The sequence below is a fragment of the Lethenteron reissneri genome, chromosome 21, assembly GCF_015708825.2.
Source record: "Lethenteron reissneri isolate LAM-NWPU_2019-01 chromosome 21, ASM1570882v1, whole genome shotgun sequence".
NCBI lineage: Eukaryota > Metazoa > Chordata > Hyperoartia > Petromyzontiformes > Petromyzontidae > Lethenteron > Lethenteron reissneri.
In genome coordinates this window covers 1253406-1268068 of record NC_083799.1, presented here as the reverse complement: position 1 = coordinate 1268068, position 14663 = coordinate 1253406, and the positions used below count along the sequence as shown (strand labels likewise).

The window sequence follows — 14663 nt, the reverse complement described above, 5'->3', positions numbered from 1 at the left end:
GACACCAGGAGAACCGGTTCTTCTCCACAGCCACACTGATCTGACCGAGCCCACTTAGGATTCACAATAGGATGTTTTATGAACAAATTCTGTTTAAGTTAGTGGTTTAAAATACTTGTGTTGTTAAATGGACATGTTCCAACAACAATCTTGCAGGTGCAAATCGTTTCACTTGCACAAATCAAGACCCAGTGACAGCCACCTTAAGCAGCCGCCAGAGCAGAAAGCACAAAGACATTGCCCCACGATGGCACCTCCTCCCACACTTCTCCAAGCCTCATTAGAAGCCCCACACTCGTGAGCACATGCAACCAAACGCCCATGAGAATCACATCACCTACATGCGCTATCCTATCAATGCACACGTTTGCAGAGGAAGGTATAATGCATTGTCTCAAGAAAAAAACATGAGCCAAAGGACACCATGTCTCAGAGCTAAATTTCAGCAAAAAAGGCGTTGACCGAAAAATATCAATAGACTACACAGTTGTAGTTTCCTGGTGTGTAATAACCTATAACAGCTGCACGTGTTCATGGCTAGAGAAAAAAAGTGGCAAGCATACGACCAATGGGCATTTTCAGGACCATCAGGAGATGATACCAAGAGTTCTGACAAACCAATGTTATCGACAGCTTCATGGAACCACGAGTAGTTTGCCTTTGAGTGTTTTCCAAATATGCTGGTGGACTCATGGGTGAACAATTACACATTAGGCAAAAATGTCAAAATAAAACATGTCACTTGCATTAGTTTTTTTGGGTTAGATCGTGTAAATATATAAATGTGTCGTTAAAATCCGCCACCACCCGACACAGCCAACTAGTAAGGGTTGTCACGTAAACAGAACGTGGCCAATCCGTCACTAGTACAGCACACCGGTGTGTTGGAGAGACAAGCCACAACATTTACAATCTGAGTACGACGTTCCGCCAGTAATTATAACGAGCTTCATCAGGCGACAGCCAGATTTGTGGAGAAGTCTAACCGTTTTATTCCTTATATAGAGGTGTAGATGTGTGACCACCCTTCTGCGCTCTTGCACAATGGGGGGGGGGGGGGGGAAATTACGGAGGCAACGTACATTATGCGAGCCTTTTGAACTGGTCCTTTCTGTCTATTGTGTTTATTAAAATATCCCTACCAACGGTAATCCCTATTGAAGTACACTGCCCTTTGTAGGCATGCATTTAAATAATGTATTATTTGATGATTCGCTTCCACGCAGCACTAAGACGGTAGTTATCCAAATTGTTAAAGCTATTTTTATTTCTTTCAATTTCGATAGATTCTCTAATTAGTCTTGGCCAGTAGTAGCTAGTTTTGCACAGAACTTCAACATTATCAAAATCAATTGAGTGTCCTTGTTGGCAAGCGTGTTCTGCTACTGTTGACAATTGTATTTTGGAGAATTTAATATTTCTCTGATGTTCTTTTAGTCCCGTGCTGATCATTCATCCTGTTTTCCCAACATAACAATAAACAACTTGCAGTTACCCCTGTACACGCCTTCTGTTGATAGCTTCGGTAATACATATTTTGTATCAGATTATAAATTCTGTATTTTATGTACCATTCCAAATCTGACTCGGATGTTTTGTTTTTCCAAACATCTGGCGAGTTTATCAGTTACTCCTGCAATGTACGGTATTTTTATCGTTTTAATTACTTGGGCAGTTTCAATGCTCGTGTTATTTTATTTGGTTTTGGCATTCAATGCCCCCTTATGAATGCCATCTTATATTACCCAAAACCTGTAGGTTATGGCCGATCGATGCCCATTGTGTATCCCTTTAACCTGCACACTTTAGGCCTCAATATTATCGTTCTGACAGTTTCCCTTTCAGAACGTCCCTCCTATTTGTTTGTTCTGTTCATCACTCAGTCTTTAAGAAGAGAAAATGTGTTGTATAGAGATCGTACAGTGCAAACTTGAAGTATTAGTGGTAAATATTTGAATAGTTACTTTAAGCTACGGCTGTCAACTTCTCAAGCTTATCGAGCACCTGGCTGCTCTTCCATGTTCAAGTTCTGTTCTAAACCATAACGTCAATACTGTTCGACAAATGTTCGTAATAAAATACAATTACTTTGATGAGGATCCACACGTTCTTATAGGTGAACACCAAATTCTCTTTGAAACACACAATGTGCCAAGCAGGCCATTAAGAGAATTCCATTTCTCTGGGGATGGGCGCCCCCAAACATGTCAAGTGGTGTTGGCTAAATCCTGCTTAGCTTTTTCGGCATGTCGAGTATACCGGTATAAGAAAAGAACTTCCAAACAACTGGTCAAAAGTTAACTCAATTGGTTTCAACTATGAACTTTGATATAGCAATAACCCTGTTCCTGTGCACGAGCTCGCCCGCACCGACACTCCACTACTCTCAGCAGGACAACAACTCCCTCAAATCTGTAATGGTGCCCACATCACTGCAAGACAACAGCAGGGAGGGCAGTGCATGTTGACCCGGTGTTATTCACAAACTGACACAGGGACACGACATGCAGCAGAAACCCGACACGGCCCATATCACACCCACTCAGGCCTCTAATGCAGTGCATACCTCCCATGGCCTCACAGCAGCATGGCAAGGGGTTACGAAGAGCCACCTCACTCCAACCCCACCCAGACTCTCTTTCGTGTGGTGTAGAATGTGTAAAGTTAATTCTTACTGTCATACATTAGTAGGGCAATGTTGACAATATAAACTTAAATTGGGGGGGGGGGGGTAAGGGATTTTTTTAAAATCTAACCATAACACAATGAAGAAAGCAATAAAAGCCATACCAAAAACATAATACTGACAGCTGCTTTTCCAATGTAATGTATCATTCCTAGTAGTGATAGTTGGCAAACGACACCCTCGTCTAGACAGCAATAGTGCTTCGTGTGCAACTGGACAATAAAAAGTCTTGAAAATACCTCGCAGGATTCTTTTCCAGTAAATTGGACTGAATACCATCTTGAGGATGCTCATGTCCTTTTGAGCCTGCTCTTTATAAAGCTGGCTTGCACAAGCATGCAGAGGTAGTAGATGTACACATGTAGGAGGACGCAACGGCGCTGTGCTTGACGTCCCAACGACCGGCCTTAACTTCCTTGCCACACAGCATTAGCAGTTGGCATTGCTAAAGTGGACTTAGTCTCCCATGGATCAATGCTGCCCAAGATGAGTAACGATGCGATGTTTGTGAACACCGGCGCTGTGGAGATGATTGGGATCGTACGCGATGCTGGCAACCCCATTCTTGTCCTTGGTGAACACTTGCAAACGCTTGCCTCAATAGTCCATGAGGTCTATGGAATTTAAATGAACAAATGTTGTGGTGGTAAAACTCAACCGTTTTGTTAAAGGTATTAAGTAAAGATACGAAGGTATAATAACCAGTGCAAAGGTTCCCACATTAATTCACTATTATTGGCCATATAAGTCAGTAATGTTATACGATAACAAATTTAAAGTTTATGAACAAGCCCGAATAATATCAGTACAGTAGTCCTCTGTACACTCATAATTATATAATCAGTGATACTACAATATTTCTTTAGGTGGCCGTGTGATGTGAAAGTGATATTATGAAAGGCTTCCAGTATTAATAATACATCTGGAGGCTTTGATTTATGCTTGTACACCACTGCCAACTTTCCCTTAACTCTCAAGATAAAAAAAAAAGCAATGCAATAGTGTATGCCATTGCCAGTGCCTGCCATCACATTATCTCTGCCAGCAGTCAGAAGCTCATGGGAAGGTGGGGGGGAAACCTGATGGGATGGGACAGGAATTTAAACTTTTAGTTACAGGCATAGAAATTACATGTCATGTCACTCGGGAGTGTATGAGCTGAAACATAAACTCGACTAACCGTGTCCAATGAACCAAACTAATGACGTACAGTTCTTCTTCAATTATGTTCTGATGACATACATACATGTACATATACGTCATCTGAACGGAACTGCAGGAAGGTGTGGCACAGTCGCATCGACCACTGCCGTCTGTCAGTGGTCGTCATCGCGTTGCTAGATAGCCTGCCAGCTACCTTAGTTAGCGTGGTCGATCCTAGTCGGCTAGCGTTGTATCGAGTGTGTGTAGTCGAGATGGCGTGTGTTAAGAAAAGGTGCCTCCACAATTGTTGTCTCCTAAGTCCTGCCCGACACATGTACAGCCCTTGGCCAAACTACTACTGGAAGGAGCACCTCCCCACACCATGGGAGTTATACGACCGTTCTTCTCGCCAGCCCGTGCGTGTTGGCGACGCAGCTGGACTACCCTCTGCTGCCCATAAGGCAGCCTACCACTCCATTTTAGGTATTAAAGCAAAGGAAATCAAAAGGAGGCCCCAGTCCTGATTCACAAATGTATTTTCTTTTTTTTTATTAAAATGTGCAGAGATAGGAAATTAACCCAAGTCACTGGGTGTCAATGAATTCTAACCGACTATGATCCACCTTAACAGTTTTTGTAGCCAATATTAGGATTCCTAACAGATTTTATGTTAGGCCACACAACTTGCCAAATTTATGTTAAGACCCAGGACTACCCAACATTCAAAAAAGTTAAATTGTCAGGTGTACAAGCATTTAACTTACAAATTATTGTTTCAGCTCACAGCCAAGATGATGGACAATCTCACATACAAATTAAGTAATTTGTTTATCAATCAGTCCAGGAAGTCAAAATAACAGTCACCTGAGCTGCCTTCTAATACGTTTTATTATCTAACAGCAACAACCAATAAGATTTAAACTAGATGTTAACCATTAAAAAATAATTATTAAAATGTATTAACATGACATACATTAACATGCCTATATATATATATTCTATTTCTGACTATATTACACTAAAGGATTATTGATGGCATGTATCTCAGGATCACTTACACTACAGAATATCAATTACAGTGGAGGTAATACATATGGAATGACAGGGTGACACCTGCCAGCCTGAATGGGTAATTATGGTTATAGCTGCATTACATAATGCCTTATTATGAAGAGGCATATCTGGGGAAAAGGTTAAGGGTGGAATCAGTCGAGAAGCTCCGGGAACCATCCCGAAGGGTCGAGTAGGTTCTAGAAAGGGGGCGTGGCTAGATGTGGAGCTTGGCCACACCAGGCAGATATAAGGAGCACCGCACCAGAGCTTCGGGGCTGTTAGTGTGGGGTCTGGGTCCTGGTTGCGAAGCTGCCATCCTCATCTCTTCGTCTTCGACCACGTGGCTGTTATTCTGCAAGACCAGCTCTGTCGCCGCCGCTACGCTCGTCAACCAGCCAGCGTAGCGCAGGACGGAGATGGGCTGCGTGTGTGGACAGCCTAGGTGTAGCCGCTTTACGAAGTGCATCGCCCTGCGTGCTCTTAATAAATAAGAAGTCTTCTACTAGACGTGTGTCGGAAGTCGCTCACACATACATCAGATTCACAAGTCAATTGGCAGAGGTTTAAAAAATATATATTGCTCACCAACATAATGGAACATCACTAAGCAACCATTTAAAAACAAGTGAAATCGTACAGCTTTAACTGTTGCGTTACAGAACTTTAGCAATGCCAGTATCGAGGGCAACACAGCAGCATTATAATTATTTACGTGGCAATGGTGGCCTGATCACCACAAACAAAATATGCTTCGTCACTCTTGGGAATATTATCAGAAACGTGCGTTGCGACAACATTGTGTCATTGTGAGATCAGACAATGCATCGAGCAAGTTATATTGCTGTATTACACACACACTCCACTTGGCCTGCGGCTAAGATTAACTGTGGCCCATTGCTAATTTAATTTCATAAAATGTTTCCTATTAACAAAATTCAAAAACCTTCCTCTCACTATAAACAGTAATTATGTTACCCTGTATTGCTTTAAATACTTAGGGCAAGGAACAAATACAAATCCTACTTAGGGAGGCAGGATTTCTGGGGTGTCAAGCCAACCGAGCCCATGTTGAGGTCACATTGGAGGCACGATGCAGCTGCATTGGCGGAGCTGGCATCTGAACTGTTCACCAGGTACGAACCTTCGAGAGCTCCTCCTCCAGAACGTACTCGGACTCGGCCATGGTGAGAGTCGCTCGCTGCCGGCCGCACTCTGACGGTAGCAACACCTGCAGTAGAAGAGAAATCACACCGAACACTTCAGCACGGAGCCACAGTTCAGAGCAAAAAAATACATAAAAACCACGTCAATGTCACGAAAACCTTGGAATCTACCGTAACATGCAATTCAATGTACGTTTCAGACTAGTGCGTAGCAATTGCATGTACACAGTTCACACATGCTTCAACGCCATGTTGCTAAGTAAAAGGATGGATATAATAGAATCGTTGGGGTAAACTTTACATGTAGTGACTGCATACGTCTTCTACTAAAATATGAGTGTTTACAGTACTCTTATTACAATAAAGTATACACATTGTTGGGGAAAATGTGATGCACACTCATACAGAGTATATAGATACATTTCAAACCATTCCACAAATCCATAAACACACCTGAACAAATACTATACCCCCACACACACGGGCGTATATATCCACACCATAACACACACTTAAACCAAAAATATCATACATCACACCGCACAAAAGACAAAGAACCACAATACCGTACGTTACACACAAAATACAACATGCAACGGAAGCTGCAAAATGACCAAACAAAGAACAAATACGTACACACATCCTTCAACTGAATGTTGGGGCAAGTGCTGTGAGCACCTATGAAGGCTGGCACGGTACACGAGGGGGAGGGTGGCCAGCACCACGCCCGACAGCATAGGCCTCCCCCAGTGGTGATGTTTACACACCACACAAGGTATGGATTTGAGACCCGAAGGGTTCAAATATTTCGCCAGTGTTGCTGGTCGTGAGCAGGAATCAAACACGTGTCGCTGGGTTCGTAGCACAGCGCTCTGACCCCTACAGTACCGCTCCCAGTTGTGGACACATGTCCACACGGGCTAGTCTGAAAACATAAAATCACACCTACTGCCAAAAGAGATAATTCCACAAGTCGGCCATGCACGTGAGCCTAACCGAGGAACTGCCCCGGGGGGAGCCGGGGACAGGACAACGTTCCGCAACACAGGCCAATTGTATTTGCACAGGCCAATTGTATTTGCACATGCTTGGCTCAAAGCCAGAATTTTGTGGCACTCAACATCGTGCCATTGCCCTCTACTAACTCTGCCTGCACCCAACCCTCCCCCAGGAATGGGGGCATCGTCATACAGGAGTCGGCATTCCGCCCCACTAGAAAAGATTACACGAAAAAAGCAAACTATGCAGCCGAATAAACATTATACGGATCTCGATTTAAAGCTTTCGTGACTGCAGGGATTCATCTTCTTGTTTCTTTCGGTAAAGTCACGTAGAAGGGAAGTAATAAAATAATAAAAATAAAACATAATAAAACAATTCTCACGACGTTTCGGCTACAACGCAAGCAGCCGTCTTCAGGTGAAGAATGAGACACTACCAAACTAGGAGCTTATATATAAGCTGCATTGGGGGTTGAAGAGCGCCTTAACAAAAAGAATGTGCATGTGAAGAGGGATTTAGCATATTCATGGAAAATGCGTAGGCGTTGGGCGGGGGGGTGTCAAAGTCATATTATGCCCATGCATTATGCAGGATCAGCAGCAACCAAGGGGGGTGCAGGGATTAGCAGTAACAAAGGAAAGGAATGTTAATGATATGTAGCTGCAGTTACTCAACAACCACGTAGAAAACTAAAGTATAAACTACATAAAAAGTTTATACTTTAGTTTTTTATGTAGTTTATACTTTAGTTTTCTACGTGGTTGTTGAGTAACTGCAGCTACATATCATTAACATTCCTTTCCTTTGTTACTGCTAATCCCTGCACCCCCCTTGGTTGCTGCTGATCCTGCATAATGCATGGGCATAATATGACTTTGACACCCCCCCGCCCAACGCCTACGCATTTTCCATGAATATGCTAAATCCCTCTTCACATGCACATTCTTTTTGTTAAGGCGCTCTTCAACCCCCAATGCAGCTTATATATAAGCTCCTAGTTTGGTAGTGTCTCATTCTTCACCTGAAGACGGCTGCTTGCGTTGTAGCCGAAACGTCGTGAGAATTGTTTTATTATGTTTTATTTTTATTATTTTATTACTTCCCTTCTACGTGACTTTACCGAAAGAAACAAGAAGATTATACGGATCTTTGTATCTGTGATGCGCCGAGGGCCGGCACAAAAAAGTGGGACGCGTGACGTGTCCGTTAAAATGAGCTTGCACATAAGACTACCCCACAGTATAAAAACAGAGGGGGGAGTTGACAGCAACTTTACAAAGTTCTTTAAAAATTCCAAGTGCCAGGACTACCGCGAGCTGACCAAGCATCCAGTATTAACTTGAGGGAATTCTCAAAATTACAGGTTGAAAAACAGCATCTTAACTTGTTATTGTAAAACAGTATATAAACCTTCTTGCTTCTTTCGGTAAAGTCACGTAAAAGGGAAATAATAAAATAATTAAAATAAAACATAATAAAATACAATTCTCACGACGTTTCGGCCACAATGCAAGCAGCAGTCCTCAGGTGAAGAACAGGTATGTCGGAAAATAACAAAGAACCCACATTGCTATGGTGGGGAAAGTTATTCCATCGGACAACCACTCGACTATCCATCAAAATATTGTATTGATCCAGTAGCAATGAAGGGCTATGGCGATCTGAACTGGAAATAGAGATATCCTCCAATACTTACTGCAACGTTTCCTCCATTGCTATATAATCATAGTTTGCATTATATTTGCAAAAAAATCAACATCTTAAAACGATTTTGATTTAAAGCTATCGTGACTGCAGGAATTCATATTCTTGGTTCTTTCGGTAAAGTCACGTAGAAAGGAAATAATAAAATAATATAAATATAAAACAATAAAAATTCTCACGACGTTTCGACTGCAACACAAGCAATCATCATTAGGTGTGAAATCCACAGCAAGAAAATGTTCTTACTGTGGAGAAGATCATTTTCTTGCTGTGGATTTCACACCTGATGATGATTGCTTGTGTTGCAGTCGAAACGTCGTGAGAATTTTTATTGTTTTATCTTTATATTATTTTATTATTTCCCTTCTACGTGAATTCACCGAAAGAACCAAGAATATCTAAAAGAACGCTTCATACTCCACACGACCACAAGCCCACTTCTGTTGTATGTAGAACTTATTTCACACCATACGTAGACACCCGTACGAATCGGAGGCACAAACGAGCCTGCACTGGAAACCAACGTGGCACTGGCTCAACGGAGGGCCAAGGAGCGGCAAGATTGTGCTCGGTCCCCTTCATCAGCATGCAATTGTCTGAAAAAGACATTCAATAATCCCAACAACTGTAAATGCTGACAGAGCAGGGCAACAGGGCAGCCGATGTCTGGAAGTGGGTGTTCTTTTATTGTCATTCTACAATTGTCGGATATCACGCGAAGGGATGGGTTGCAAAATTAAGGCTCTCGATAGAGATACCGAATAGATCATTTCCCAATTGCTGTCATTGACACGTTAAATCACAAAGACAATTATGTTTGTCCTATGTAACAGATACACAGCTGATATGACTAGCCAAATATCCAATACAAAAAACTTCATGTCCAGAACCCAAAGTTAAATGAGTGTCATCTAATCCATCAGATACAGATTCCAATTGCAACCTTAAATAAATGGACACACATTTTACTTTGCAAATACTTTGTGAACAAAATACGCCATAACCATGAATATGACGCGTTTGCTTTCGTGTTCTCTTGAAGGTATTTAGAAGTACATTTTTATAAAAGGTGCACAGGAAAATTATAAGCGACCCAGTTTACTGTTGCTTATTCAAGTGAAAATGCTAACAATAAAAAATACAATTCAAAAGGAGTCCTGCACTATAAAAAATAATATTTGTTTATGGTACGATGCTTCAGTATGAAGGGCATTTTCTGAAACCAAGTTTTTTGACAAACTAATCAGCACTCATGGATGTAAATATTTCACAAGCTAATAAAACAGGAATCTGTAGCAGTTATTTAAACTAGGACAGGATTATTTTATTGAATAGGTTTTTTTTACTTCGGGATAGCTTCTCCAAAATAGAGCAAACAATTTACTTGTTAATGGCTTATACTAATGTGTATGACCACAGTCTGTAATAAACAAGTGACAGCCAAAAATAGCTTGATTCATGTTTACAAAACGCCACTGTCATCCGAACCACATCAGGGCATTCTATACCTCACGCTTATAAATGTACTACTTAAGTCAGCTGCGTGAATCGAAGAACTAATCCTGTGCAAACTGGCTCAGTTAAAAGGCAGGTTGCCAAACAAACTTCGTGAATGTTTATCGAGTCACAAAGACGTGAAAATATGCGTGCGACTCGTGACCACATTAATCACTCCCGTGATTTGCACAATGGAGACTTACACAGGCCAAATAGCAGTGCAGATGCACAAGGCCTTGTGGCGTGGCCTGAATGGACCGAAAGGTCATTTAAATTTCGGAGCAAGTGTGCACATGGATTTAATTCCAGTTGCCGCTACAGTACATTTCTGCTCCTTGAGCTATTTTTTATTAGTTGTAATCGAACCGATAAGCAATGCTGTGATTATAATTCAGGGTTTAAATGCACTGGGGAGAGGTGAGCATGCCATGTTAAGGCCTTCATCCCCTGGGACAATTCAATTTTTAAAATGAGAAAATCCATCAAGATAAAAATGAATTCAAGTTGGTAACAAATAGATTTATCATGAAAGGTGTGTACAGTACTAATGTATGGACAAAAGTTGACAACTTAAAAGGAGTCACGGTTAGGATGGATGCTACTTTTTCAGAATTGGTGGTCTAAACAGCTAAACAGCCACATTTCGTTCTTTGGAGCTGGTGGTCTAGAAAAGTGTTTGTGCATATGTAATATTGTAAATTACGGCGGGAGACCACTTGACGGGTAGTACACTTTATTAACACTGTCCTTAGCCACAATAACACGTGTGGTCACTACAGCTCACGCTACACGTTCCACCCGGCTACACACACACGGGCTCTCCAGCCCCGTAGCTTCCAGGGGAACTCACAGATCCACCCCAGCTGGGGTATGGATCACGACCACTGGGTCCCGCAGCCCGGCCCTCACAAGGACGTACGGCCGCGGGGACCTTGGGTCCCGCCTCTGAGCCACACAGGGTCCCGGCCCTTACAAGGACAGCGAGGCTAGGGGTCTCAGGGCCCTATCTCTTCCTCCTCAGTCTTCCGTCTTCACTGGTTACCAACTCCCCGAGCGCCCGCGCGCATCGCCTTTTATAGTCCTCCGCTCCCAAGAGACGGAGCCCATGCGGACCGCGATGTGAGCACCCACTCTAGTTGACCAATCACCACGCGCTGCCACACGATCCCTTTTTCCAGCGCGTGTCACCACTACGTAGCCAATCACCACGCGCTGCCACACGATCCCTACTGCCAGCGCGTATCACCACTACACATACACTGCACACCTGTGTTGTTAAATCTACCCCGTGGGGCGCAAACCATGGCAAACACTCATTCTTGCATTTGGGACTCTTTAATGGATAAGAAATGTCTTGTGGTTAACTAAATGCAAGAGCGATTTATTATATGTAAACCGTCCAATTTATCTACGGCGCAACATCGAGTTCATTACTCGTGGTTAAAATGCTAAATAAGTGAAAAAAATCTGTCTCATCCCTCCCACATGTAACAGCTGCTCTCACTTGCTATAAGAATCTGCATGGCCCCATGGAGCACATGGAACAAAAACAAATGCCCATGAAAATAAACATTTTATTCTTCCAAAAATTTGCATGGCCGCAACAAGTGCGGTAGGATTTCACTGGCCACAAGTACGATTTCACGTAGAGTAATGATTTGCAGAGTTGTCCTTAAACATGCGCTATATAGGTGAATGGGCTTTACTCGGTAAATACACGTATAATTCTGGAGAGCAACAAGAGACGTGTACTGTAGGTGCACAAAGGCAAACTTGTATAATGATGTGACCAGAATGCTTCTTGGTAAATGCCACGCAAATTACTGTTAACATGTAATCCGATTGCAAGATATTTAATTAACAAAACCTCTCACCGTCACACGATCATTAAAAACTAATCGTTTGACAATGGAGGAAAAATATAAACGTTAATGCCAAATGGCAACGACTCTACACCTCACTTCATGCACATACTATTACCCGCTGAGAATTAACCCAACTCCACTTCATATACGAGGAAAAATAACTACCGTAAGCAGCTTCCTAAATTATGGGACCTCCTTTGCCAGTGTCAAAATATAAGAATAGGTTTTCCCCTTTCTTTGGCAACAAAACAGGTGAAGATGTTAAAACACCAAACTTAAACCTTTTGCAAGGAATCATGTCTGTATTAACCACAGATACTTGTGGTCAAAATACAAACAAAAAACATGCTCTGACAGCATATGCATTTCGATTTAAAGCTTTCGTGACTGCAGGGATTCATCTTCTTGGTTCTTTCGGTAAAGTCACGTACAAGGGAAATAATAAAATAATAAAAATAAAACATAATAAAATACAATTCTCACGACGTTTCGGCCACAACGCAAGCAGCCGTCCTCAGGTGAAAAACAGGTCTGTTGGAAAGACAGCGTCTGAATGAACACCACCAAGCTTGGCAGCGTATATACAAGCTGGGTTAGAGGAGGAGATCGCCTTGACAAAGAAATTAACATATTAATTTAGCATATTTATGGAAAATGCAGATATGGGATTAGTCACTACTTGTGGAATGTGTAGGTGGCTACATCATGTTGCCAGAAAAGGGGAAAACCTATTCTTATATTTTGACACTGGCAAAGGAGGTCCCATGATGTAGCTGCTCAACCCGAGCTCTCATTACTCTGATAGTGGCATTGTCTTTGTGCTGTTCGCCTTTTTGCGTCCTCTGGTCTAAAACCGTTTGAGACTTGGCTCTAAAGACAGCTGTCTCTTGTGTGGACCAATCAGTTTCAAAGACAATGCATGTACTGTCAGAGCATGTTTTTTGTTTGTATTTTCACCACAGGTATGTGGTTAATGCAGACATGATTCCTTGCAAAAGGTTTCAGTTTGGTGTTTTAACATCTTAACACCTGTTTTGTTGCCAGAAAAAAGGGGAAAACCTATTCTTATCGCTTCCTAACACACACCTTCCACATAAAATATATAAATGCAATGTTTATACATCCTACCGCACGGACGAAATTATGATGATACAATCAGCAATGGTTCAACACAAGCAAACTTTGGACCGGTTTCGACAGTGTGCATCAGGAGCGGTCACGCTTGCTTGAGTAACGCTGGTGAACGGCCAGACCTTTACGAAAGTCAAGGATCCACTCCGTTATATTATCATGGGTTCTATCTGCATCATTCTACAGTGACAGCTGCATGGGCTCTCTGCATAAACGAGCAGCCAAGTGGCCTTTGAAGAAAACTATTTCGGTTCAATGGCCTTTACTCGGGAAACACTTCTGAACGCCTGCATGCGATGCGATAATCAACACGAACGAGCTGGTCAGTGCAGTTGCGTGCGTACTCACGTCGAATGAATAAAGTTGCCACAACTTTTGCTTGAATAAAAAAAGCTCAATGCGCCGGGCCTACCTGTAACGCACACAGACAGATGTTGTGCCACCACCAGCTGGAGCCACGGACGAGTTTCGCGGTGTAAGTCGAGACAACGTTCAGCTTGGTCAAGTTCAGCTAGAAGGTAACACACGCCGGTGCAAGGCGCAGGGTGCGAGCTTGCCGAGACTGAATGTTGCAGAATTGGACTTTCCCTGCATAGGATCTAGGCCCTCCTAAAAGAAGCCATGTGGTGGCTCTCGATGCTGTTGGTGCTAGGCCCCGGTTGCCTCGTTCAGGGCTGTTTACTGCCCTCCGCTCTTCCGTGTTCCTCCCCCCCAACCCACCCCAACCTTATACCCTCATGCAGTTCTTCGTTCTTAAGAAGCGATTTAAATTTAGATGCTATACGATCCATTGTTGTCGAATGTAAAATTAAAGTTGTCAGCGTAAGACTTTGCAAAGTGCGAGGTCTGTGGGGGGGGGGGGGGGGGGGGAAGGTGCCACGTGGTGGCTGCCCGTACGCTTTGCGATTTCAGTGTCTGGGTGCAGCGCGCATCGTCGGTGTGCAATGTGTGACCTGTGCAAGCGAGGCAGGAGGTGGTGGGTGGAGAGGTGGAGGAGGTGGAGGGTCTCGAACTTTGATCGCCGGTCAAGAGTCCCGTGGCACGTCCACTCCCTGGTGAAGACACCGCCGTGCTGACCGCTCGTCCTCCTCTCTGGTCGGCGATGACCCCTTGGGGAGTGGGGGGGGGAGGAGGTGCGGCCAGGGAGTTGTGGACACGAAGCGAAAGAGGCGCTCGGCTGAGTACCCGGAACCACGTGCTCTCCCCCCCTCCCCCTGCGCCGCTTTAAATACCCCGCCTAGACGCCTGCCGATTGGCTGAGCCGCGTGGGTGGGGCCATCGTGCGCGTCCCTCCAATGGGAAGGGGGAAGCGGAGTTATTTATTTATTTATTTAAAAACCTATATTATGTTATGAAAGAGATTGGTGCCACCCACTAACTTCAACGTGTTTGGCAGAAGGCAACGGGGAAATGAAAAAT

At 43.3% G+C, this 14663-nt stretch overlaps 1 protein-coding gene across 2 annotated transcripts in view; it reads right to left on the bottom strand.

The window, feature by feature from the left end:
• Positions 1 to 14426, bottom strand: part of LOC133345002 (5'-AMP-activated protein kinase subunit gamma-2-like) — a 45696-nt gene extending 31270 nt beyond the window's left edge. The window contains exons 1-3 of one of the 2 annotated variants that reach the window (XM_061555340.1): positions 14198 to 14426; positions 13593 to 13656; positions 6024 to 6110 (exon numbers count right to left, since the gene is read on the bottom strand). In XM_061555340.1, the coding sequence (XP_061411324.1) occupies positions 6024 to 6065 (42 nt within the window). In that variant the 5' untranslated portion in view covers positions 6066 to 6110; positions 13593 to 13656; positions 14198 to 14426. The remainder of the gene's footprint in view (positions 1 to 6023; positions 6111 to 13592; positions 13657 to 14197) is intronic. The other variant, XM_061555339.1, reaches the window with a different exon arrangement.
• Positions 14427 to 14663: the final 237 nt, after the last annotated feature.